The sequence below is a fragment of the Microtus pennsylvanicus genome, chromosome 7 (genome assembly GCF_037038515.1).
Source record: "Microtus pennsylvanicus isolate mMicPen1 chromosome 7, mMicPen1.hap1, whole genome shotgun sequence".
Taxonomy (NCBI): domain Eukaryota; kingdom Metazoa; phylum Chordata; class Mammalia; order Rodentia; family Cricetidae; genus Microtus; species Microtus pennsylvanicus.
In genome coordinates, this window is record NC_134585.1 from 90,943,832 (window position 1) to 90,970,828 (window position 26,997).

Here is a 26,997-nt window from a genome sequence, read left to right on the forward strand (position 1 = left end):
CTTGAGCTCCCAGGCTCAGTGTCCTTCCCTGTGTGCTCTGAACAAATAGACTGAGATGCGAAGAGAAAGAGAAAGAAGGGCTGAAGAGGAACCATCGCTTCTCTCGAGTTTATCTCGTGTCCTTTCTCCCTCTCACCGACAGAGATTGACCTCTGAGGTCTGCTCCGTGGGGACAGCAGGACTCAGCATCCACAGCTCTGCCTCATAAACAGCCCCTTCGTTACAGAACTCTAATGTAATTTCTCTTGACGGTCATTTAAACCTGGAAACCTTGATTTTGGCTCTCCTTGTGAAATCGGTCAAGGGAGGAGGGACGTGGTGGGGTTTAAGAAGGCGCTTTTTTGTGTGTGAGGGGGGAGGGGGAGGACCTCTGTATTGCCTTAGAGTTCACCTGCTCTGTGACATGCAAATGAACGACCAAAGCTGGCAGCCAGCAGCCCCATCAGCCTGCCTCAGAGGAGACAAAAGTAAACACGTCCTCAAAGAGATTGAACTGAAATATGATATCAGCTGCAAGGGAGGACCATCTCCTCCGGTCAAATGAGAAAAAAATCATATTATCCTCACTGCAGTATACAAATAGCTTGTAAGCCGCATTCCCCATCTCGGATGGCGACTATGAAGTGCTAACCTCGCGGCTGCAGGCCAGCCTGATCCCATCTCCAAACACAAACACTTCTGCCTCGGTTTTGGCTGGGGGCAGTGCACTGGCCTCCCAACCCCCCACCTCCCCGCAGTCTCCCCCCCCCCCCCCCCGTTAATTGGCTGAGACCACCAGAATTTGGAGGACACAGATGTCACTGATAGTTTTCCTAGGGAACACATTCATGCCCATCTGTTGCAGCCTAGAAGGCTGTTCATATATCCACAAGGCCTTCATTTAATTCTTGTCAGAAAGTAATGTAAATCCAGTTTACCTCAGAGGTCGCAGCCGAGATTTATGCCAATGAGCCCCCTGCAATTTACACACACTGTAGTTGTATAGGATGAAAAGAAACCCTTTCATGTCGGTGCATACTAACCAGAACGCCTGCCTTCCGAGAGGCTTTTTGACTGAGCTTTCTCCTGATTTTAATACAGCCCATGCCAGTTGGTGTACCCAGCTTTAGAGGGGAAAAAAAGAAGAAGGGGGGAAAAAACCCCTAATCTTTAAAGTTTCTTCTTTTATAAGAGGTGAAGGCGAAAGAGAGAAATCTTAGCAAGAGGCAGTATCTAATCTGTAATTATCTGGCAAGGGACGGGAAGCCCCCGCCCTTTGATAGAGGCTGGCAGGAGAGCTGTTCTGGCTTGAATTATTGGAGTTTGAGGGCTAGAGAGAATTCAGTTGTGAGCAATTATCGTTCAGTGTGAAAACGGTAGAACTGCCCCGTTGAATTAGTTCTGCTGACTTCTCAGTTGTCTCTCTTTAGTATGGACGGAGGGGACGGTGGGATTTGATGAATTTTCTTCAGACCAAGATAGGCAGAAGTTCACAGGTAAAGTGGAAGAGTCCGCGCCGAGAGAGCGATTTTAAGGGACGCCTGAGAATGGTTCAGCGAACGTCCACGGATCATGTCGTTCTGTGTATTGATACATTTGGAAATATTCGGGTTTGTGGCCGTAGGTTGGCGGGCAAAGGGCTTTGAAAAATACCCTCGGGGTCAAAGTGTTCTTGAAATTCTGAATACACCCCTTTCAGGGTGTATGACCTTGGCAGGACCCTCAGCCTTCTCATCTCTAGAGTGGGGATAAAGCCAACAGCCCACAGTTTCCTGTCTGGGTGGACAGCACAGTATCTCAGGCACAGAAAGGACTTAGCTGCTGGCAGCTGTCCCTTCTCACCTTTGTCCAGGCTGGCAAGTGTTACAATGGTACAAAATCTCTCATCGTTTTGATCGCTACGATGCTTTTCCACATTTGCAAAAGCAACATGTTAAAGGGAGGACAGAATGAGAGATTTTCTTTTCCACAACTCATCTTTTTCGTTTGTTTGTTTTTGTTTTCAGCTGTTTAGTTTATTTTGTCCTAGAGAAATGCTTGCCTTTGGGTCAAAGAAAGCCTGGCCGTTTTCCCCATTGAGTCAGAGCCTCTGATTTCCCAGGACAGCATTACTAGGCAATGTGCTTCTGGGGTGCTGTAGATCATGCCCATTTGCTTCTGCCAATAGCTTTGAAGTACGTGGGGTGATTATTTTGGACATTTAACCTTTTGTTTGTATTTCGCTTTCGATAGGATTAAATCTCGGTTGTGTTTTCCAAGCACACCCTAACAGGATCTTGCACCGGAGGAACCTAAGAATGTTCTGTTGGCAGGGGCTGGAGGCAGTTGGGCCCTGATTGAAAACACAGTGTGTTGTTCATCACACATGGAGTAGATACTCCAAGCGTGCACTGTGTGGGCTTAATTGCAGAACTGGATGGGACAGGCGTTGCACTTTGAGGGCTAATAGTCACACTATAGGGGCTGATGTCCAGGGTTGTTGACTAGCAAAACCGGGGGCCAGAACAAAACCAATATAGCTTCAGAATGGAGGTTGGGAGGATGGCTCAGTGAGTAAGAATGTTCATTGTACAAGTAGGAGGGTCCGAGTTTGAATCTGTAGCACCCACATTAAAAAAGTCATGTTGCACTAAAAGCTATTATAAATATATTATACACAGTATATAATATAAGTTCTTTTCTAACCTATTGGCTTCAAATGAAATTTGATGTGAGAAGCCACACTATAAAGCAGCCGGAAATGAGCCAGCTCTGAGGCCTTTCTGCCCACCATTCATCCCGTCTATCTTCTCTGTCTTGGAGCCTGCAGGTTTTAGAGCACAAAATGCTTTGTATAGACGTGCACTGTTTGCCCATTGTGATTCCACAAGATCAGCTGCGGGGGAAGCCATGCGGGCTGTGCACATAGCGGTGTGGATGAGATGGTCTTCGGGGCATGTTCCGCTTCCTGCTAAGTCAAGTGCTTCACTTAAAGTTATTACTAGATTTATTTCGGGGGGGGGGAATCTACTGTGCTCATAAATAAAGACCCCGCTCCCGGCTGACTATATTGAGGTCTCCTGGGAGGAGATATATTGCCTCCTGTCAGGGTTAATCTATAAACACCTTCAGTACTTAGACCCCATTAGTCTTTGCTCACGGTCTTTATTGGTCCCTCTGGAGTCATCTTGTCACTTGTACCAGGTGAAAATTAGGATCCTCTTTCCCCAGGAAATAGGCATCAGTTAGCGTTTTGGTGCCTTCCGATTTGAGGCCCGAGTCCAAGCCCTTCTGCCTGAAGTAGACTGGAATATGAGCGTATATGATAGAAACACTAGTCAATGTTTCTATTTTGGAGTGGGATGGTTACTTTCTTCCCCAGAAATAAAAATAGACGCAGAGCGATTTCATGTTAGGCCGTGGTGGACTGGATGTTTAAAAGCACATTGTCTAGCTCCTGCCACGTAACTCTGAGGAGCTGTGTCAACTTAGACCATCACTGAAACGTCAAAAAAGAAATTGAAAGGTTTTTTAATTATATGTGTGCCTATGTGAGTAGATACACACGTGTGTGCAGGTGCCCTAGGATGTCAGAAGAGGGCACCAGGTCCACTGGACCCAGAGGAATGGGCAGTTCTTGGCGCTGGGATCTGAGCCCCAGTCCTCATGACTGAGCACCCGGTGTTCTTGACTACTGGACTGTCTCTCTGGTCCCTAAACTTTGACTTCTCCATTTTCACATAAAGACTGCATTTCTTGCTGCCGACAGTATAATGAACTCTAATTAATGCTGTCATCAGAATTTTGTAACATTAGGATTACAAACCCAATCCTTCTATTTTCTTTAGGTTCTAAATGTCTGTGCCTCCCTCCCAAGTCAGGCAATGGTAAGAAGGACGGTATAAGCTGTAAAGTTTGTCTCAGTTTGCACCAACTGATCCCGTGAGGCAGACCTGTGCTCTAGGGAAACGTATTCAGAAACTGAATTGCGGATGTGCCCACTTCCAGATATTTGTCATTGATGTTGAAAAGGTTTATTTTGATTCTCTTGGCAGGCTTCAAAATCACCACATTGCTATATGCAAGATACTGTGTGCTGGTAAGTAAATGCTAAATGTCATTGCGGAGTTTACAAATAGTCTGTCTGAAACTTGTAAATTAGCTTTAAAGTCAAGCAATAAGAAAAGTCTAGAAGCCTGGGGTGGCGCACACCTTTAATCCCAGCATTTGGGAGGCAGAGGCAGGTGGATCTCTGAGTTCGAGGCCAGCCTGGTCTATAGAGTGAGTTCCAGGATAGCTGGGGCTACACAGAGAAAATATAGGAAAAAAAAACCCACAAAAAACCAAAACCAAAACAGAACAGAACAAGAAGAGATAAGTCTAGAAAGTGTAAAAATTGTGTAAAAGTTAATGTATTTCATTTTTTTTTACTTTCATTTATCCATTTTAGCATTTCTTCTGTGTCCCTGTTACTATAACTCTGGCAGATATTTCTTCATTAACTGAAAACAAATGGTTGAATTAATACGAAGCCTGAGATCAGCAACCACTTTATTAGAGAAAGGAGGAAATGAGTTCCTCCTGCAGAGCAACTAAGAAAAGAAACTTAGAGCCATTTGAAATCTCACAGAAATCAGAGCCAACAGCTGGGGAGCCAGCTCAGGGGAACAGTGCTCACTACAAGCCTGAGGACTGGACTTTTGATCTCCATGGCCCACATCAGCCATGACCGTGGCTGTGACCCATTTCCGGGAATATAAGGACAGGAGGCTCCCTGGTGCTCACTGGTCAGCCGGTCTAGCTCCACTGGTGAGCTCCAGGTTCAGTGAGAAGCTGCTTCAAAACTAACAGGGAAGCCGACAACTGAGGAAGACACTCAGTGTGCGCCTCTGATGCTAACATGTGTGTATGAACACACACACACACACACACACACACACACACACACACACACCAGCAGAATTCTGTCGCTCTGAAACTCTACTCATTTTTTAAAATTTACCTGATGACTTGAGGGCCCAGAGCTACAGGCAACAGGATGAGCTATGGTTTCTAAGAAAAGCTGTGGCTTAACAAAGTCCCACATTAAAGACTCTGCCTTTGTCTGTACTATAGGATGCTTAAGAAACAATAACAATTAGATGAGCTGTCTTTTCTCTGTAGACCTTCTTAGAGGTTCTTCCTTCAGGTCACTCAAGAGCAATAAAATCCTATTTGTTCCTTGTCCTGAAGAAGCCCTAAGTGCTAAGCCTACCGAGCTGCCACAGGACGGAAGGGGTTTGGTGGGTGGACGACCTCCTCAGACCGTACCTCTACCTGTGCGCTCAGCGACACAAGTAGCTCTCCATGGTGGCATGATTCTGCTTCTAGTCTGGACATACAAGTCCACTCTTGTTTCCAAGCCAGCAGAGGGCTGCCTGCCAAGAGCCATCGTTTGCTGGTGACAGACACACCCTGTGAATGACGCAGCCTCATGGTAGATTTTATGTCAGCTCAGGGCGATGGTCCAGCGCATTGCCAGTCCAGGGGCCCAGGCCTGGTGCCTTTGAGATTTTTAAGTATAAAATAAATAGAATTGGCATGTGCTTGTGTGTTTGTGTTAGAGATAAGAAGAAGGTGAGAGGCTGGTTGCTGCTGCCTGAGCTGCAATCCTTGGACACTCTTCTTGGACACTGTCAGTCATTTAGCCCCGCCCCCTTTCCGACACCCCGACAGAGGGGGCTGAGAGCCTGAAGGCAAACAGCCGATTACACCAAGTTGGTTGGGCTTGGATTTTTTTTTCTTTCTTTTTTAAACAAATAAAACACATCTTTCTCTTCAAAAATGTCTAACTCCCCATACTTCTCGAGTTTGCTAACTGAATTTCTGTTTGTTAACTAAAGGTGGTCCTGAGAAATTATTTAAAGAATAGTTTCATTATCACGTAGCCAGTATTGGTTTTAAAATATCCAGAACTTTAAAATTTGAGTGGCTGGGCAATTTTCTTTCTCAAAACCGTAAATGCTAATGAAGTCAAGCAGGATACAATGGCCTGCCTGGGTCAGTCAGTGTAGAGGAACCAAAGGACCCTTTGGAGAAGTAGTGTGGGATCGAAGGGTTTGGGTGGGTAGATGGTAGCACAGCAATATCTTGATGGCAGAAATGTAGAAAAGTGGGTAATTTTTTTAAATTTTTAAACTTTATTTTATGAAATTGTATTGAACGCTACCATGAAAGTCTACTAAGCATTTATTATTTACTGGGCAAAGATTTATGTTTTATGTCTATTTACGTCAATAATTCAACCGATCCCTTAAAACTGTGAGATTTATCCTATCATGCCTCTTGCAGACAAAGAAGTCAAGTCATGATTTGTCTAGCATAATTTAAACCCTGGAATCCTGGCTGTACCCTGCAGGTGCCTGTCTTGGCTGTTGGTTGATGACTAAAAATGTGATCATAATTCTTTGTTTCCACAACGTTCTTCTCCCCCTTCCCCCGCTATAATTTCAAAGCCCACTCATCCCTTCTCTCCTTAAACTTTTCTGTTGTGCACTGCTGCTTACATCAAAATCTATGTGTTCTGTGAGAAATTAATGAACAGTTTTCACTCTGACCGTCAGAATTATAATTACAGATTCGGAAGTATTTTGTTGCATTCTGAGCCTTTATTTCCACGTTTATTGCTCTCATCAAAAGTGTGCATTGCTGGGCTAAAGAGATGGCCCAGCAAGGAAGAGCACTTGCTGCTCTTCCAGAGGATCCAACACCTGGTATTGGGTCACTGACAACCACCTAAAACTCAAGTTTCAGGAGACCCAGTGCCCTCTTCTGGCCTCTGCAGGTACTGCATGCACATGGTGCACATACAGTCATCAGCCGCACCTACATACACAGAGAATAAAAGTAATTCACTTAAAAGTGTGCATTCCTACACATCCCTGGCCAGTTCATGCCAGAGTTCCCTGTGTGCCATTTTCATGTATGACACTCTCATCTGTCTTTCCTCTTCCGGTCCCCAGAGATATGCAGCATTTTTGCATTTTTTTTGCCATCTGACTGTTAATATAAGTCAGACATTTCCACCCACTGCAGTACAGTATATACTCAGGCTACCTCATTTCTTCTCCTGACAATTAACTCTCTTCCATGAAGTTATCCTTGCTGGGCTTTCCTCCCATCTCTGGTACGATTTAATGGGAAATGAAGTAGCCACATGTTTTGAAGTTCAGAGTCCTGAACATTTTAAAAATCTTGATCTTCTCAGCTTCCTCTCCTCTTCAAGTTTATTACGCTAGAGTTTGGGTAGTCAGTGTCTGCCTCTCAGGAGCACACCTCAAATGAAAGCCCTTCAAAGCTTTTTAAAAAATATCTTCCTGCTTCATGAATGCCCCTCACCACTTGGTGTCTCTGGATCAGGAGACATATGGAGCACATTTCTGTGAGTGCCCTCCTGTCACTTAAGGTGCAAAGATGCTCCTGGAAGGACCATTTCAAAGCCATCAGCTTAGGAGCCTGGAGCCAGGACCAGATGGCTGGCTTGACTCACCTTGACCTGAGACACAGCTCTTCAGCCACGGGGCCAGGCTAATAATTCTTCAGATGTCACCGTGGCTGATGGAGCAGGTAACTGTAGCTGGGAGAAGCCACAACAGCTCCTGCAGTGTGGCCTTTTCCTTTCTCCTCTTCTTCCTTCCTGGGGCCACTGCCTAACCTGTTTGTGACCCAGAACACTCTTATTGCACCTTCTTGCACAGCAAGTTTGGTAAACACGCTCAGAGGCAGGGAACTGGAGAGGGCAGACCCAGGACAAGAGAGGCAAAGGCGGGAGGCAGCTTCACCATCCAGTCTCCTGTTTCAGAAGGTGTGGCCCACAGGCTGGAAATTGGGTAAGAAGGGGTTGGAAAAAACTATTTTAGCTTAAAATTTTTCATAAAATTTATTCATCCTTAAAAAAATATCAAAGCATATTTTTGTTTTGTTTTCTACCCAAACAGATCACCAGGATGAATGAAAGGTCCTTTCGGTCTAGAGTTTGTTTACCTAGGGATTCAAGCTGCCCCTCAAGGCTTCTGGAACTTACTCATGGGTCACACGAGTGTCCTCCTCACATTCTCTACCCATGTCATTGTCCAGATCCACCTCTACCACAGTCCCCTACCCAACAGCTTTTTCTGTTCTGAAAGGCTGACTCCAACTATTTCTGCCTAGAGTCGTGGGTTCCAGCCTTCAGGGCAGTAACTGATATTTATGAGCTGTTCAGTACATCTAGGCTTCAGGACAGCCTTATCCTTTGGGGTTTTTAATTTTCAAATGGATATATAGATATCTAAGATGGCCGCCATGTACGGAACACAGTGAGCATGGGAGCAACCCGGTTTAAGCAAAAGAGCGTGCTGCATGCAACACGTTGACTTTTAGCCCCCGGTGCTCACCTCCATCCCATCTTCTCCTCTTTTCCTAAAACTCAACGATTCTAGATTTCTACTTGATCTTTCCTTCTTTTAAAAAATTATTTTAACTATACACATTTGCAGTCCCTTAGCGATAATTTGATAAATGTAGATGATCCCCTTGTTTTCCTTTGTGAAAATTTTCTGCTATAATTGCATGGAGTGGATTTTCTATGTCTTCCATATTTACTGCAGCTCCTCTTCTATCATAGGTTTTTGTGTTTGATTTCTAGATAGAATTCCAGACATAGACATTGTGGTCATTTCTCATTCACTTCTTTTTCTTTATTGTTGTTTGAGCTTGGTATTTTCTCAACATTATATACCATCCCTTATACTTTTCTCTTTTTCTCTCTCAAATCTGTTAGTGATGTCTTCCAGTGTGTTTTCGATTTCGTTCGTTGACTTTTTTTTTATTTCCAACACTTTTATTCTATTTGTTTCAAAAACCTCAATTTCCTTGATGAATTTTCTTCCATGTTGGTAACGTTCTCATCCATCTTGCTGACATTTGCTCTTATATTGTTCACATTCATTTCCAAGCCCTGGATTGAGTTTGTCTTCTTGTACATATTCTTTTTGAGATTATTGGTCATTTAAAAAAAACAGCTTGAAGTTTTGTTTATCTATTTTATGCATATGGGTGTTTTGCCTGCATGTTTGTCTATGTTACACATGTGGGGCTGGTGCCCTCAGCGACTAGAAGAAAGCGTCAGATCTCCCGAGACTAGAGATGCCATGTGGGCCCTGGGAATCTAACCTGGGTCCTCTGGATTCCACTCATATACACACAAATACACATGTGTAAGCAGACACGCACACACACACACACACGCACGCATGCACCTGAATATACACACACATACAGAACAAGGGATTTTTTTAAAAAAAAAATCAAGTATTGAAACAACTTCTTTCTGGGTCCTTAAAAATCAAATAGCCTTGGGAGGGTTGAAGCGGGGAGGAGAGAGGCAGGGAGGAGAGCAGAGAAAAATGTAGAGCTCAATAAAAATCAGTTTAAAAAAGCAAATAGCCAAGTACACAGATCAGTTGTAGAGTGCTTGCCTTAGATGGGTAAAGTCCATGGTTCAATTCCTAGTACTGGATAAAGAGGGAAGGAGAAAAGAAATGAAGAAAGGAAGGAAAAGGAACGAAGGACCAAAACGAGGGTGAGCAACTGTAGTTATATCATGGGTTGGACGGCAGATGTCTCCTGGAGCTTCATTTCCTTTAGTAGACTTTCTCTTTTTCAACCCAGGAGCCTCTAAAGACCATCCTTGCCTTGCAGTCTGTGATTTGGACAGGCTTTCTCTCACCCTCCTGGGACTCTCCAATCCTTCTTCCTAGGATGGCTAATATTCTCACTAGGAGTTGCCTTCCAAGTGTGTTGGGAGTGTGGAAAGCAACAAGACAGCTGAGATCTGTACAGGGAGAGGATCAATCTCAGGATCTTCGTATTTTATAAGACCTCACACTGCTGGAGGGATGCATCTACGTGTGTCAGGCCGTCCCCTGGAGCTGCACGGCTCATGGGCTGTAGTGAAGAGCAGGTGGCTGACTCCAGCTACTCACTGACATCAGGCTGTGCGACTCCCAGGTTGTCATTTGTTGAGGTCTGCTCCAGGCCACTGAGCGTGTGTGTGTGTGTGTGTGTGTGTGTGTGTGTGTGTGTGTGTATGTACATGCATAGTACATATAAGTGTGTTACTGTTCCCTATACACTTTCAATACCAATTTTCCTACCCACGGTTGTCAGCTCCTCAGCATCTGTCCCTCTGTCCCTGTCACTCTCCACAGCTGCCTCCCAGAGCTGTCTTTCTCCCTAGAGGAGATGTGAGTTCAGACTTCCTAGCTGGTGCTTGTTTACTGTTCTCAGGCTTCTAGGAGAGCAGTTTCAAGGAATTGGTTCTCACTCAAGGTAGCACCTCACCTGGGTCATACACAGTGACAAGGAATTCCTGTGACCCAGTCCTGGGTTTTTCACAGTGACAGGGATTCCTGTGACCCAGCCCTCGGTCACACACAGAGACAGGGATTCCAGTGACCCAGTCCTGGGTTTTTCACAGAGACAGGGATTCCAGTGACCCAACCCTGAGTCACACGCAATGTCAGGGATTCCTGCACACTGCTGGCCACCCACTGGAGAAATCACTATCTAAAACCCACAACTGGAAGCTTGGGAGTATTTTTAAGTCCTAAATGTAAGACTGTGTACAACCCACCCACCCCTAGAGTCTTTTATTTTTATTTTATGAGTGTTCGGCTACATGTATGCATGTGCACCACATATGTAAGTACCCGTGGAGTCCAGAAGAAGGTATCTGAATACCCCTGGAACTGAATTTACAGATGGTTGTGCGCTGCCCTGTGGGTGCTAGGAACTAAACCCCCGTCTTCTACAGCAGCAACAAGTGCTCTCAACTGCCGGCCCATCTCCACCCGTTAGGGCCAGCTGTGGCTTACTTTTCTGGAGGTGTTTTTTTGTTTGCTTGCTTCCTACCACGGCATCTCGTGGCTGGAGCAAGTTTGCCTTGTTTTCTTTGCTGCCCATCTTTTTCTCCACACTTTCGTACACTATCACTGTTGTGAGGATTTCTGAATTTCCTCCCATTTCTCCCCCTGAAACAGAGCCTGTTTCCCCCTTATTCTGATTCTTCTTCATGCGGTCACATGGAGGCAGCCAGTGCCTTTACTCGTATTTTCAGTCTGGTTATATAGTCTGATAAAGACACGTTTGCAGCCTCTCCCTGCTGAGTCCACTACCTAAGGTCAGAGGTTTGATTCACTAAGTGTTTTCTGTGCTTCTGCCCTTTACTTGTTGTGTGATTTGTCCACAAGCTCACATTTCTTAGCACTGACTGGAATCCCTTGAAGATTAGGCTGAAGTCCAATCCCTTTAGAGAGCTGCCTAAGAACTAACCTAATGTTATTTTTACATTTTATTTTATATGGCTGTGAAGAGGTTTTATAGACTTTGCAGTCCCAACCTCCAAAGAGAAGATTTTTGATCCCCTTCCCAGAGGAGTGTTTTGGCAAAGGCAGTTCCCCTGGAAGACGGGAGGGGGGAGCGAAGGTTTGCTGTTACTCTCCTTGCACTGCGGGTATAAATTATTGGAACCTGGGACATGGGTGGCAGTGTCCTTTTACGTCCTTACCTTCTCCAGCCTTTGGGTGTCATCGTCTCTCCAAGATCAGGAAAGCCAAAGTATAAACTCACAGGGCTTGGTAAATGCCCACTTCTTGTGCCCACCCGCTTTAAAGGCAGCCCTCCGTGCTGCAGTTCAGCTTTTCCATTCCAGCTTTTGGGGGTCTTTGTTTCGTTGGTTTTGTTTGTTTGTTGTTTGTTTGTTTTTGGTCCTTTAAGTAACTCTTCCTTTCCCACTTCATTGATGCATTTCTTTTTAGAGATTTTAAACTGTTCTTCCAGCATTTCAGCGGAGATGTTGGCTGAGCATCCTTCCGAGTTGCTCTAAATAGAAAAGTACTCTGAGTCTTTGAGACTTTCCTCTCCAACTTTGCCCTTCCTTTCCCTCTCTTTATGTAGCTCGCACACGCTAACAAATGCCTGCAAGTCAAGAACATCCGAGCTACACATGCGTACTCTCCAGTTAGATTTAATCTTCTTCCTGCCCCGCTCCACTCTGCCGCGAGCAGTCCAAGAAGCTACATGCCGACGTGAGTGTGTCCATTAGTGGCTCAGAGAAGGGGAGATGGTTGGAGGCTAGATTGTCACTGTCGGTGGCTATAAGACCCAATATTCCCGCACTCTTTCATCCAACTTCTAACAAGGCCTGATCCTGTTTATCTTCTACTCTTGGGGCAGTGTGGCTACTGACGGCAATTTTGTTCTTCATGTTTTATGTTAAAGTCCAAAACACATTTGCTCATAGTAATAACGTCTCCCAGTATCTCTCCCCTTTAGGCCCCTGGGAATCTCCTTTCTATTCTCTTTTCTATGAACTCTAGAAGATGATGACTTTCCCTTTATAAGAAAGGATGCTAAGTTATTAGGATTATATTGTAACATACTTTTCTTCTTCCTATGTGCACCGACCAGTTCTTCCCACTCTGTTGTTGTGTTGCCCTTACCCCCCCCCCTCCAAAAAAAAGATTCTGGGAAAGATAGTCTGCTTCCTGCTTTAATTTGGGATTTAAACCAAGGTGATCACCTGACTCACCTGCAGGTCATGAGCAGCAGTTTGTTCTTCCCTTGCTGGACTGCCAGCGCCTACCTCCATCTCTGAACCAAGCTCACACTGTAGCCAATCCCTTCCTTGTCAGTGGCATGGTGAGAACGGGATGCTACTGTCACAGGCCTCATGGCCACTCTAGTCCGCTAATTATGTCTTGCTTGCTCGCTGCAGTACGCAGAGGGATGAGCAAGTCCTCATTTATTTGTAGCAGAAGTCTGGGGATAAAATTCTGACTAGCCCTGGAGGCCTGTCTCTTCATAGCTAGACACACTAGTGAGGTGCTTATTACACAAAACACAGTGGCTCGTAGACACTTCTGTTAAAGGGGGCTTTGGACACAGTTTAGTGCAACCACCCAGTCTGTGCAGGAATCCTTTCTGAAACGCTCTAGTTGAAAGAGAGAGGGTAAATTTATACTCAGCCTTAGCTGATTTCGTGGCCAATTTCTCACTATCCTCATTCATGCCAGTGCTCCTCGAGTGTGATAAAACATCAACTTGAGAGCTCTGCTTGTGTTCACCGATAAATACATTATTATTCTGAGTCAAATAAGCTTATGATAGCCTGAAGGCTTAGTTTGGCATGCTTTAAAATCCAGACCACGGGATAGAAGGGCGCATTTAATATCAACACAGCAACTCTCTGCTTTAACATTCTCGGTGATGTCGTCGTTGTGCGGATGAGCTCTGAAGCAGAGGCGCTAGCGCCGTCCTTATAACTGTTACCATCTTTCCTGTGAGACTGTCGCTCTGGTAATGCACTTCAACAGCCCCGTCAAGTATCAGAGAAATGCCACTCCTTACTCTGTCAAGGGCAAAGAGGATAATGTCTTTTGTTTACAGGGTACTCCTTCAACAAAAGGAAGACAGACCAAAATATTTGCTAACCAGGAGTTGCTTTTTGTTTATTGGCTAGGCATTTTCACTGTTAGTGAATTATGTTATTCTCAAACTTAGCCTGACTGCAGTTGCTCCTTCTGTCTAGCTCACATTTGCATAAGGAATCTACTTGCATTTTATCTGCCCACGCCAGTCCATCCATCCATCTCTGGGATGGCTCCATCCGCGTCAGAGCTAGGGGAAATTGGGTTTTCTGGGGTACCGTTTTCTCTATTTTACTTGGCAATATGCCTGGCAGTGAAAAGCTTTAAATTTGGCATCTGTCATTGCCTATCTTGATCCAAATCACATAGCGCTAAATACCATGAAGAATGCCGCACAGGGGAAATCAGTCGTGGGCTGTGAAAGCGGGGACCTTCATATTACCGCGTGCTTGAGTGTGGCTATTAGAACTGTCAGCCAGATGCTTCCTGTGGACTTCCAGAAAGGGGAAAGGCTCTGAGCTACTGCGACCCAGGGGCACTGAGTGAAGTACGCAGAAAGTACATAAATCACGGGCACATTCATTTTATTTGGCCCGTGTGAGTTCACCAACCTCACCGTGGGTGACCCAGCTCTATCCCCAGACTCTCTCCCTTCTGCGCTCTATGCCTTCAAGGTACCGCCCATCTAGACCAGACCCAGCAATCATTTCACATGCTCCCCTAACAGCATCCTCGGGGCCTGTCATGGATTTTCATGTGTTTGCTCTATTATCCCTCCCTGCTTGAGTCTCACAGATAATGGATGACGCTTTAGTTAATCATCCTTCTCGCTCTTTTGTTCACCAGGTACCTCGGCCTTCAAGGGACTTCTTTATTGAGAATCAATGCCTCTCCTAGGTAATTGATCACCGTAGACCCAGGGACACTCAATTCATCCTGGAGGGTGGGTAATCATCATGAATAATCAAGACGCTGTGACTTCGATATTGCATGAATGCAAGCAAGCGCTGGATCATCTCTTGTTGGAAACGCCAGATGTGTCTACCGAAGACAAGAGTGAGGACCAGCGGTGTAGAGGTGAGGTTCTGATGGGAGACACCAGGGGTTGAGCCAGCAGGTTTAGTACCTTCACCCTCGCCTGCATGACACATTCGCCTTTCTGCCCTATTTTTCTGCTCCTGGCAGATGACCGCGGAGGGATGAGTGGATTTCCAGGATATGAATGGGACGGGCTGCAGGCTGACGGGCAGGGAAGAAGCCCACTTTGTTGCAGAGAATTGCTGTCAGTTCTAATTTTAGGCTTCAGTAAACATGAGGCTACCAGAAACAGTTTAGTTCAGGAAGAACAAAGGGTCCAAGTTGGCTGGTGCACTCAAATTTCAATTATTAAAAAAATTGAAGCAACTTCTGAATGGTAGCACATACTTTTTCTCAAACAAGGGTTTTGTGCTTCATCAACTTCCATAGACTTCCATGGCGTCCATAAATAGGTCATCTCTATTTTCTTTGTCGCCAACAAGCTCCTCATGCCATTTTAAAAATATATTCAATGATCTCACAAAAGACTGTTTACAGCGTAATCATGGTCTGTATTTTTTCTTACTTCCTGGTTTGTGCTATTTAAGGTTACAGATATTGTTTAAGAAATTCAATCACAAAATCTCTAAAGCTACAAAAGATTCATTTCTTCTTTCACTGGCTTTGGAGAGGTAACCTGTTTATTTCAGTTCTTTTTCATTGTTCAAATAATTTTCCTTCCACTTGTTTAAGTATGTTCTTTGTATGTGCTTTTAACTTTGTCCTGTTTGCTTTCAGTGTTTGGATGTTTCATTTAAATATAAGATGCCTGAATAAAATACACCCTGTAATGGGTAGGTCCTGGGATGGGTTTTTCCCCGGTTATGGTTTACAGGCACATACATGTCTAAAATGGGGCATTTCAGGTACCTATGGCAGCCTCCACTATGTAACCTGTCTTTCTACTTCCTTCTGGATGAAGTCCTGTACATACAGTCAGTTCCCAAAACAAACCTCAGCGTGTAATTGCATTCTTTACTAGATAGACCGACAAGCGTGTGACTGACAGCTAGCTGCATGTACTTGTCAACCTGGGATCATAGGCTCCGCGTGTCGGTGCCTGGTCCTCAACCACAGGTTCTAGGCACCCAGCCAATAAGGGATAGCTGGCTCTCTGTCTCCCTGGGGCTGTGCGTGGGTTGGGTTGTTGCTCTTGTTTTTCCTACAGCTTTCCTAGTGTCCTCTTTCTGTATTTAGTGCGCGTCCTCACCTAGGCTTCACATTCTCCCTGCTGAAGTCCGAGGCCCCAGTCAGATGCCATTTTCTTCAGGGATTAGGAGAAACAATGGATTTAATGTCATATAAGGGCAAATCAAGGCTGTAAAGTCATTCAGTAAGACGTGGTCTTTCAAGTAAGCTTCTAGAACTACAGCCAAATAACCAGTGAGGAAGGAATTCTCACATGCTGAGTGGTGCGCTTGCACGAGCCTCACTTCCTGTGGCCTACACCTGTGCAGAACCCCTCCTGCTCAGGCAGACAGGTCGCTGTAAACAGCTTTCTTTGGTCCACTGGTTGTGGCCCTATGGACGTTGTTACTGTCTGGAATCACAGAGAAAGATGTTCATACAGGGTCACTTACGGGCACGGCAGCTGGTGAACTTGGGAACATTGATTCAGCGTTTTCTCTTGCCTTTACCTTCAGCTCCATCTCTCTCGTCCTTGTTCCCGCCAGCCTGGGAAGTGGAGTAAGATATGCAATGCAAATGCAGTACAGGAAATGCAGTCCAGGTTTAACGCCTGTCTTTTAGGGGTGTCTTACATTCCCGTGTGCTCCACTGGCTTATTTACGGGTTGGCTTGGAGAAGGGTTATGGAGGGAACAAAAACGATCGTCAGTTGAAGAACTGTCATGTGACTACTCTTCACTCTTTGAGTCTAGGTTATTTACAGTCAAATTGAAACACTGAGAATGGAAAGGGGCATTATCTGTGAGTCCCCTGGACAACACGGGACCATCCTCTCCAGCAGTCACCTTACTCATTGCCACTTAGAAGAAACTTGCTCTGCACAAATGTTACATTTTTAGAAACTGAAATTCTTTCACGAGCAGTTAAACAGACATATTTTGCAACCCAATGTGAGCACATAGTTCTAGGGCTCTGCTAGGGGATGCTGCTGCAGAGTAACCGCCCAGGGGTTGCTGAACTTGGAGTCACACTTTCAATGGGATACGATAGAGTCATCTCTGGTCATTGACACTAGTCACTCATTGGTGTGGTCCCATCAATGCCAAGCAGTCTTTCCCCACCTAGAAAGTTCCTTACCTTTGCTCAGCTGGTGGCAAGTTCACATAAAGATATCCAGGACTAAGGCAGGTTTTCTTTCTTCTTCTTCTGCTCATCTGTCACGTTCTATTTTCTCTCTTTAGTATGGATCAGGTTGATATATTGCTACCTTGGTGTTTTAACCAGGACAGTATGCTGCCATAGTGATGGGATTTACAAAAGGAATGGGATAGGATACACAACAGCTGTGTTGAGGATGCTTTCAGCCCAGGAGGGCAGGGAGGTGTGTTCAGAGAGTAGTGGAATGTAGGCTGAAGGGAGTGTGCATCTGTGGGTTTGGAAGCACATGGAAGAGGCATTTCAATTCCACCGAGAGGCCATGACAGACTAACAGGAAATGACCATCTTTGTTTTAAATACCAAATGCAGTGGGCCTGAGTTTGGTCATAGGTTTTGGGAGTAGGAAAACTACAAACTAAAGAACTAAAAAATGTTGTGAAAGGTGTTGTCCTAATCTAGCTGGGGAGAGACTCAACTTTGCAAAGGCTTGTGAGGATGGGCTGAAAATACCAAAAGGAAAAAAAGAGAGATAGGCTGTAAGATCTACGGGATTTGATAGTTAGCTCGATTTATGGAGAGAAAGAAGGCAAATGTCTAGAACGACTGGGCTTCAGATTTGGTGGTTCCGTTCATTAAGAGAAAATATAGAGGGAAATGGAATTAGAAAACCACGGATGAAGTAAGTTTGGGATGTGTTCAATATGAGACACAAGACCAATCTCTAGACAACCTTGTTCAGAACACTGGCATCGCACCTACTTCAGAACAGACTGTCCCCATTATGAGGAAGGTCCTGTGGAGTGTGCACTATCTATTATACCTGGAGTGACATGAACGAGGGGCCTCATCAGTGCAGAACTTTTTGCTGTGGAATTTTGCGTGTCAAGTTGGACAATCAACCCTACTCAACTTTGGTGTGGTTTAAATATCAAGTCTAGGGGAAATGCTGGCAGTTTTCAGAGCTTTTTTTTGTGTTTCTGAAGTTTTGACCAGAGACTGTCAACCAGAATAGCTAGGATTGGTACCCACTGAGAGACTTAACACAGTTACTCGTGGGAAACGGGGTCACTTCACAGTTAACTGGTATCCTCAAACATCCTGCTTGTGGGTTTGTGCTTTCTGTCTGTATTTAGGCATAGTCAATGGTTAAAGGGGAAGATGGGCCAAGGTCTTAGAGAAGCAGAAAGAGGCTGAGCAAATTGATTCCCTTCTCAGGTGCCACAAGCTCAAAATACCATTTCCCTCCAGCCCCTTTCTCACTTTACAGGGAAAAGCATCGTTCCTTCGTGCCTTTCTCTGATTCTTCATGCAGAGACAGTCACTCAAGTGCTTGACTTCCTGTTAAAAACCTCTCTCAATGCCTGACTACCCCAATTTACCTGTAGGGCACAGTAGACTCAGGCCACCCATGACAGATAGCTCCTTGCTATTATTCTTCGAGGCAGCCCCAACAGCTTGGACCAGCCAGCGACAGATAGGAAAAGTGTTTTAGTCACCGAGGTGCTTCATCATAACACGGGGGGCTCCACGGCCCTTTCTTTGACGGCAATTTCCTTAACTGACCTCTGACCTTTTCAGCATCACTCCCCGGCGAGTTAAGGACCCTGATCCAGGAGGCAAAGGAAATGAAGTGGCCCTTCGTGCCTGAAAAGTGGCAGTACAAACAAGCCATGAGCCCAGAGGACAAAACAAACCTGCAAGATGTGATTGGCGCCAAGCTGCAGCAGCTACTGGTAGGAAAAGTCACACCACCTGTCCCTCCGACATCCCCAAGGGAGGCAGTTAGACTCTAAGTGGTCTAACAGATTAAATTTCTCTGAAGTACAAGACAGGCCCGACTCTTACAGTCAGCCCTGCCAGACTGACTAATGTGAGGGAAATGGCCATTTGAAAGGCGTCATTTCCCTGTAACCTCCTGTGGTAGAAGGACAAACCTATTATGAATGAAGAAGGGCGGATGAAGGGCACAGTCTGAGACCTGTTGTCTTGAGATAGTCCCATCTTCTTGGTGGACTTCAGTTGTTTTGGTTCTACTGTGCTTTAAAATATTTTTTTTATTTTGAAATGACACTTCCTAGAAATTGGATTATTAAAAAAAAAATCTCAGCAGGGCACTCATGGCACCTGCTTTTATTCCCAGCACTTGGGAGACAGAGGCAGGCAGAGCTCTGTGAGTTTGAGCCTGGTCTACAGAGTGAGTTTCAGGACAGCCTCCAAAGCTACAGAGAAACCCTTGTCTCGAAATCCACCCCCTAAAAGAAAAACAAAACAACAACAACAATAAACCTCCCCGCTATCTCATGTTGATGACTAAGCTCTTGATCCACTATTGATCCATGTCAGGTCATTTCTACACACCCTGGAAATCCTGTCCACTCTCTGGGCTCCTCATGACCAACGCCATGCTGGAAGCACAAGACCGGGTCATGAATGCACTTGGTTTTCAAAACACATTTTTCAATGCATTGTAATGTAAGGTTTGAAACTGTTCCTTAATGATCCTCTAGGTTTCACTAGCATCTGTTCTAATAGCTCTATAATCTTTAACTTCATTAAGCGTGGTTATTTTCTTAATGTGGCTAAGCATTTGTCTACCTTATTGCCTTTTCTTTCTTTTTTTTAAAGATTTATTTATTATGTGTACAATGTTCTGTCTATATGTATGCTTACCGGCCGGAAGAGGGCACCAGATTTCATTACAGGTGGTTGTGAGCCACCATGTGGTTGCTGGGAATTGAACTCAGGACCCCTGGAAGAGCAGCCAATGCTCTTAACCTCTGAGCCATCTCCCTCTTATTGCCTTTTCAAAGAACTATTTCTTTCATTAATTTTTGTATTACTCTTTTAATTTCCATTTCATTGACATATACCCTGATTGTTATTATTTCTTCCTATTTGTTTGAAGTTTAACTTGCTTTCAAACAATTTGAATACATCATTGGATGATTCGAGATCTCTTTGATTGTTTTTAGCCTGGGTGCTTCTATCTCTAAACTTATCTCTTCAAACTGTTTTTTGCTGTGCCCAAAGAATTCTGGTAATCTGTAGTTTTGCTTGTTTCCATTGGTTTGTATAACTTTTTAAGTTTACTCTTTGATTGACTCAATTACTCACTGATCATTCAGAAGTATATATGTGAATCTTCAGGGTTTTATAGATTCTGTAGTTGTTCTTGATATCTATGTCAAGTTTTAGTGGGTTATGATCTAATAAGACCCAATGAATGATTTTTGTCTGTTAAGACTTGTTTGTATACTTTGGATAGGAATATCAGTGCTTTTATTTACAAATTAAAGTTATACTAGCCCCCCCCCAACACACACAAAAGGAATCAGCTTATGGGTCTCAACTCTTTGGGGGTTGCATATTAGATATTTGCATTAATATACATAACAGTAGCAAAATCACAGTCATGAAGTAGCAATGAAATAATTCTATAGTTGGGATCATTACAACACGAGGAACTGTATTAAAGAGCCACAGCATTAAGAAGGTTAGGAACCACAGAACTAAACTGATAGCACCATCCTCCATAAGAAAGAACATCAAGAACAGTGGAGGGGTTATTAAAAAGGAAGAGGGCATGAGTTGGGGGAATCTAGGAGGAGTGATGGAGAGGAATGGGGAGATGAACATGATCAAAATGTAATAAGTGCATTTGTTTTCAAGGAACTATTAAAACCATTGTATTTTATAATAACAGCATAAGAAGCCAGGTAAGGCTCAAGACCCAGGCTTGAGTTCTAGGGGAGTTAAGAGGAGTATCATTTTTTTTTTTTTTTTTGGTTTTTCGAGACAGGGTTTCTCTGTGGCTTTGGAGCCTGTCCTGGAACTAGCTCTGTAGACCAGGCTGGTCTCGAACTCACAGAGATCCGCCTGCCTCTGCCTCCCGAGTGCTGGGATTAAAGGTGTGCGCCACCGTCGCCCGGCAAGGAGTACCATTTTCCTTTGTGGTAGCATTATTTTTTTTAAAAAAAATTTATTTTTATTTTATGTGCATGCATGTTTGCTTAAATGTGTACACACGTATGTGTACCACTGCATTCCTGTTGCCCAGAAGGCTAGAAGAGAGTATCAAATCCCCTGGAACTGGAGTTAAAGATCATCATGAGATACCACAGGAGGGTTGAAAATAGCACCTAGGTCCTATGTAAGGGCAGTATGCTCTTCACCACTGAGTCGTTCTCTCCAGCCTCATAGTAACATTGTTTTTACTTTTAATTTCTCAGGAGATCTATGAACACACAAGAGCATCTTCAGGAATTCCCAGACAGGGCAAAATAGGTTAAGCAGACTGGAGATTCTTGGCAGAGGAAAGTAAATCCTGTAAAGAGTGAGATTTTAGTTTGTTGGTTTTGTTTGGGTTTTATCTTTGAGACAAAGTCTCAGTATGTAGCCCAGGTTGGCCTTGAACACTAGATCCTCCCTCCATATTTTCAGTGTGTGCTAGCAAACCTATCTTAAGTGGAAAATTTTAATACCTATGGTTGGTACCTGTGTCAAAGTAGAATGATTGTAACTATAATTTGCGTATTGTGGAATTTACATACGCATCAAATCTTTCTTATCAAAATAGCCCTATAGTGATTATTGCCATTCCCATCCTCTTACACAGGGGACCAGAGAGCAGCCTCTTCCTCTGTTTCCCTCTTCTGTTTTCCAGCGAGTCTAAGGGAAGAACACGAAAGACAAAGCAGATGCTCAGATTGCTAGCGGAGATGCCAGTGACCACGAGCTGCCCACAGAACTCTTGGTAGCCGTGGAAGCACTCGGGGTTTGTGCTCTGTAGTATGGCAGCCACTAGCCACATGGGGCTTCTGACACCCGAAATGGCCGGTGTGGCTGAAGAACTCTATTTGTAGTTTTGTTGACTTTTTATATCTTTCTCTATGGGTAGGATGTCAACAGACATTATCTTTGCCTGTTGAGTTGATGTGTCCCTATTACACGAACATTCAAGAGCATCTCAGGGAAGTACCAGGAATAGCAAAGGCTAATACAACCCTACAAGGCATATGACAGTATTGCTACAATGCTGCTAATTCCTACAGCCGTAGTTCTTACACTGAGACCCTACACACACACACACACACACCATGTGACGGTGTTAGTAGCATGTATCATGTAGGAACTTGGAGATTCCAACTCTTCACCCCCAATCAATAATCTTTACTGGGCCAGGGGCTGGATGCAGTTCTCTCCCTACATCCAAAGCTGGTAGCGGCATCCCCTTCATAGTGGTGAAAACGGAAGCAGCTAGAGTTCAAGTTGTAGTCTCTGGGTTTGGATCTGCAATGTGAATTAGAAGGGGAAGCTGTTTGGGGTTGTCCAATCCATTTCAAGAGCACGCACCTTTCCTCCTACCGTCCTCTATAGTTCATGTAACTCTATAAATTATATGGATTCCCATCTGTGGAAACAGAAGCAGGGAGAAAAGAAGGACTTTGTTCCCCTCACAAGGTCACCCAGTGGCAGCCCTAAGAACCCACCCACTAGTCTTTCTTGAGTCCTTGAGTATTTAATCCGTTTCTCTTGAGCACCGTTTTTCTTTCGCTTACCCAGCAAGCTATAAATTAAGCGGCCACACCTCCTTAGACTTTTAGGATGCTTTTCCATTGTGCCAGACCCCAAGCACACAATCGCTAAAGCTCTCTGCGTACGCATAGAGAGAACTATAGCTCTCCATGGGCCAGGCTCTCTGGGACACTTACTGCCCGCTTTTGAGATGCAGCTTGTTGAGAGTGGACCCAGTAAATCCTGTAACTTACTCGGTCAAGTATGCTGTCTGTTTCAATGTCACAGTCCGAGGAGCCGAATGCTCATAATTTCAAAACCGATGAACTGTCAGATTCCCACTGACAGGAAAAGTAGTTAAACACCTAAATCTTTCTTTTTTTCAGTCATTAATTCTTCTTACATTTCCTATGCAGTCTTAACATGAATTCTTCTTATAAAAAATCTTCCCCAACTCTCCAATCCTCTCCCTTTTGGTGTGTGGCCACCGACAGAAATTTATTAACAGGGGCCAGCCTCCTTTACAGTCCACACAAAGCTTGCTGGCTCGAGAGACTTTGTCAGCGCTCTCCCAGAAAAAACACCTGCAGGCCGCTCTCTGAGGAACCTGGAGAGATGGGAGATTAATGTGGCTGTAATAGCCCGGGCAGGGGTTTGGGTATTATGCCTCTCCCCAGGTAGGTGGGTCTTTTCTGAGATGATACCAATTATTTATAGCTGAAACATCTGTTGATAACTGCAGCTGCCCTTGCAAAACAAAGCATATCAAGGGGTCACAGGCCACGGGGACCTAAAACCCTACCTCATGCTAGCTTTGGCCTATTCACCATCACCCCAAGTCCATGGGTTACCGTCATCTTTAATGTCTCATCATGCCATGGAAAACACTTTATAAACACCGCACCGCCCTGCCCTGGAGGCTTTGAAGCATTATTTCATCTCCATCGGTAATTTATATTCCAGTGCCATTGTGCTGTGGGAAAAGAGAGGGGAAACCTTTTTTTGTTTTCCATTTAATTGTAGATCGCCTGACACTTTGACCTGTATTATTAGTATCAGTCAGAAAAAGGATTTTCTCCCCCCTCTTATTTAAAAATGAAATTTCAAGGCGAAAGCAAGCGCTCCTTCAGCTCCTTTCACTCCAAACAATGTTTACACTCCAAGAGGGGGAAGATGAAAAGCAAGAGCAACGCTTTTTCAAGTGCCGGAGAAGGGCGCTGCAGTTTTTGAAAGGGAACAGTACAGCCCTTACAGATATCATTCAGTGAGACCTTTGATGGGGTTTTTCAAAACGCAGTGAAGGCATTCGACGCTGGCTTCTGTGGAGCCCCGCTCTGGCTTGCAGCCGCTGGCACTGACGAGGAGAGCCGGCCCTTGCTCCTGGAAGCGTGGGAGGAAGATGGGTCCAAGTTGCTAGGTGGATGCCTCTTGGAGGACTGTTTCCAGCAACTTTCGTTTTTCTGAAAGTGACGGCCACTGCTTCATCAAAGAGAAACCTGGGAATCAAGCTTCTGTAAAAGGAGAAAAGGACAGGGCTGGATTTTGCATATCTACGGCAGTAGGGAGCAGAATTGGTCCTTAGACCCTGAATTTGAGGTGGGGTCCAGTTGGTGGTATCGGACTTGGTAATCCACACTTGTCTCAGAGAGGGGAGATCCTGCCCTTAGTCACCCCTGCCTTTAGTGTGGCTCCCCATGAGGAGAAATAGGCAATGTGTTGTACCTTGACACAAAACCACAGTCTGAAAAGATAAAGTCGGGTCAGGGTGGATTCTTTATTTCCCTGATTTTTTGTTTTGTTTGTTTTGTTTTGGTTTTGACTCCCATATAGGTAGTCTGCAGCTATTATGCCACAGAAAAAAAATTTGAAAGATTTATGCTCCAGGAGTGATTTGAAAAGACCCCCCACACACAAAAGTCTCAATGTTTCCTAATGTTATTTATTTAAAGAAAGAAAGGTGGTGGGCAGTGTTGGCACACACCTTTAATCCCAACACTTGGGAGGCAGAGGCAGACGGATCTTGATGAGTTCAGTGCCAGCCTGGTCTGCAAAGTGAGATCCAGGACAGCCAAGATGGTTACACAAAGAAACCCTGTCTTAAAAAAAAAAAAGATGCATCCAAGATTTCAACAATTGTTAAATATTTTGGTTAGGTCCAAACAGGTGGGGGTTACATCTCAAAAGTGGAAAGCTAGATGTGGGGTTTATACAGGCTGGACACTATAGCTCAGTAGTAGAACACTTGCCTAGAATGCAGAAGATGCTGGGTCTAATCCTCAAAACCTCAAAAATATACTGCAAAATGTACTGAAGTATAGACAAGACCTGTTATCTGGGTTCTCTAGAGTAACAGAACTTATGTAACAGATAACAGATATGTCTCTCTCTCATATATATATATATATATATATATATATATATATATATATATATTCATTTATTATTAGAATGAGTTACAGGTTGTGGTCCAGCTTATATGACAGAGATTGCCTATGAACTGAAGGTTCAAGAATCATATTCAGTCCATGAGACTGGATGTCTCAGCCGGTCTTCAGCATATCCTGGAATCTGGAGGAGCTAGGCTCTAATGCCATTAAAGGAATGGACTTGCTAGTGAGGCAAGAGCAAGCCGGCAAAGAGTAAGAGTGCCCTTCTCCCATGTCCTTATATAGGCTTCCGGCAGGAAGCACGGTCCAGATTAGAGGTAGGTTTCCCCCACCTCAGAAGATCTAGATTAAAGGTATGTCTTTCTGTATCAAAGATTCAGATTAAAGCTGTGTCTTCTCCCCTTGAAGCAGATCTTCCCACTTCAGATTAAGCAAAAGTCTCTCACAAGCATGTGCCTCTATTTGGGGGGCTTTAGTTTAGTTCCAGATGCAGTCAAGTTGACAGCCAAGCATAGCTATCCCAATAGCGTGTGCGAGCCAGTTACATGGGGTGGTGAGCACTGAGGATAGGTTTCCAGCCTCAGACATGAGGGGCTTGGCAGGGTTTCCTGAGCGAAGGACACAGAGATGGAGCTCTGTGCTCTTCCTCAGCTTCTTCTCGTCGACATCTTACAGACAACTCAGGCCGCCTCTGCTCACCCCCAGACACAGTCCTCTTCTAGACTCCATGGATGGCACCTCCAGCCATTCACCAACACACTGGAAGCTTCCATCGTTCCTGTCATTGTCCTCTCTCTTACTTGCCAACAGCTTTTGCTTATGAATATCTCTTTAGTTCACTTTCACCGCGCCTTCATCTAAGTCTGCTTTCTGTGGTTGTAATACAACGGAATCCCTGGGGCTAGATAATTCATAAGGAACAGAGAATGTTTGCCTCACAGTTCCAGAGACTGAGACATCCAAGAGCATAGACCTTAGAGTGGGCCTTCATGCTGTTCACCCCTTGGCAGAAGTGAAATGGGAAGAGAGGCTGAGGGTGAGAAAGGACCACACTGGCTTTCCTGATAAATCCGCTTTCATAGCTAACTCATTTTCTCAGTGATGCCCAAGTCCTCATGATCTAATCACTTTCCATCGGGCCCCGCATCCCAACACTGTTACACTAAGGTTGCTCCCTCCACAACAAAATGAAAGGGAAAGATTCGAACTCTAACACCACCCTGACGGAGCTGTAGTGGCATCTTTACGGGCCCCTGCCACTGCTTCTCAAGTTCTCTCTCGTGTCTCACGGCTCCACGTCTTTTCTTAGGAAGGGAGCAGTATGCAGGCTACAATCCTGGTCATCCCACCTGAGTATAATAAGGGAATCCTGAGCTGCAGAGAGAGGCCTGAGGCCCCACTACATGCAGGCCTTGCCTCCGCTGCAGCTGCCTGCAGATGGTCTTTCAGTCCTCACTCCTAGCACTTATTCCAAGCACACGGCTGCTCCTGCTCTCTGTCCTGCAACTCTCTCTCCTTTAGATAAGTTTCTGTGCTTGCCTTGTGTGTCAGCTAGCATTTCTATTCTTCGGGGAAGCTGCCTCTCACTCGCATGACTGGATTAACAGCTCCCCCCCACTCCGTCACATGCTCTCCTAATGTGCCGCTATGTGTTTACACGGGTTGGAGGAACCTCTCTTATTGTTATCCCTCTCTCCTGCTGACAATCAGCTCCATGACAACAGGGGCCCTGCCTGCCATGCCTTTCTTTTCCTGACATTTATATCTCTTACATTTTCACAATAAACACCCTTGATTCTCTTCTCCCGTCCTGTGGAGACTGTGGGTCAAACTGAAGTCCTCGGGCTTGGTAGCAGGTACCTTTAACCACTGAGCCATCTCCCTAGCTCTTGAAATAGAAACGCCTGAATGAATGTATGCATGCATGAATGAAATGTATGTTGCTCATAAAACATGGCATTTGAGATGTGTGCATGGTGGCTTACAAATGAGGCTATCCTATGTGTAGCCCCCACCCAATTGGCTAAGAGGTGGTCACAAGCATGATGGTCACATCTCTCCAGAAATGGAAAGAGTGTGGGTCAATGCTTTACAGACTTCATGATAAGAATTACATAACTAAAGAAGGCAGTCTTACTGTGTGTATTATAAATTGAAGTGCGGAGTTTGTGTTTGTGCTTAGGAGTTGGGCAAGGTGGGGCACACGTGAATCATATGGGAATTAGGAGGCCTGAGGATTTGAGGCCAGGCTGGACTACCAGGTTTTTCAATGCTAGACTAAGGGCTATAGCTAAACCCTGTCTCAACAAACCCCGAAGAACTAGGAAT

At 44.7% G+C, this 26,997-nt stretch overlaps 1 protein-coding gene across 4 annotated transcripts in view; it reads left to right on the forward strand.

The window, feature by feature from the left end:
• The window catches only part of Alpk1 (alpha kinase 1), a 93,439-nt gene that overhangs the window by 24,918 nt on the left and 41,524 nt on the right, over window positions 1–26,997 (forward strand). For 2 of the 4 annotated variants that reach the window (XM_075981375.1, XM_075981371.1), the window contains exons 2-4: window positions 4,014–4,057; window positions 14,253–14,483; window positions 18,347–18,501. In XM_075981375.1, the coding sequence (XP_075837490.1) occupies window positions 14,363–14,483; window positions 18,347–18,501 (276 nt within the window). In that variant the 5' untranslated portion in view covers window positions 4,014–4,057; window positions 14,253–14,362. The remainder of the gene's footprint in view (window positions 1–4,013; window positions 4,058–14,252; window positions 14,484–18,346; window positions 18,502–26,997) is intronic. The other 2 variants (XM_075981372.1, XM_075981373.1) reach the window with 1 other exon arrangement.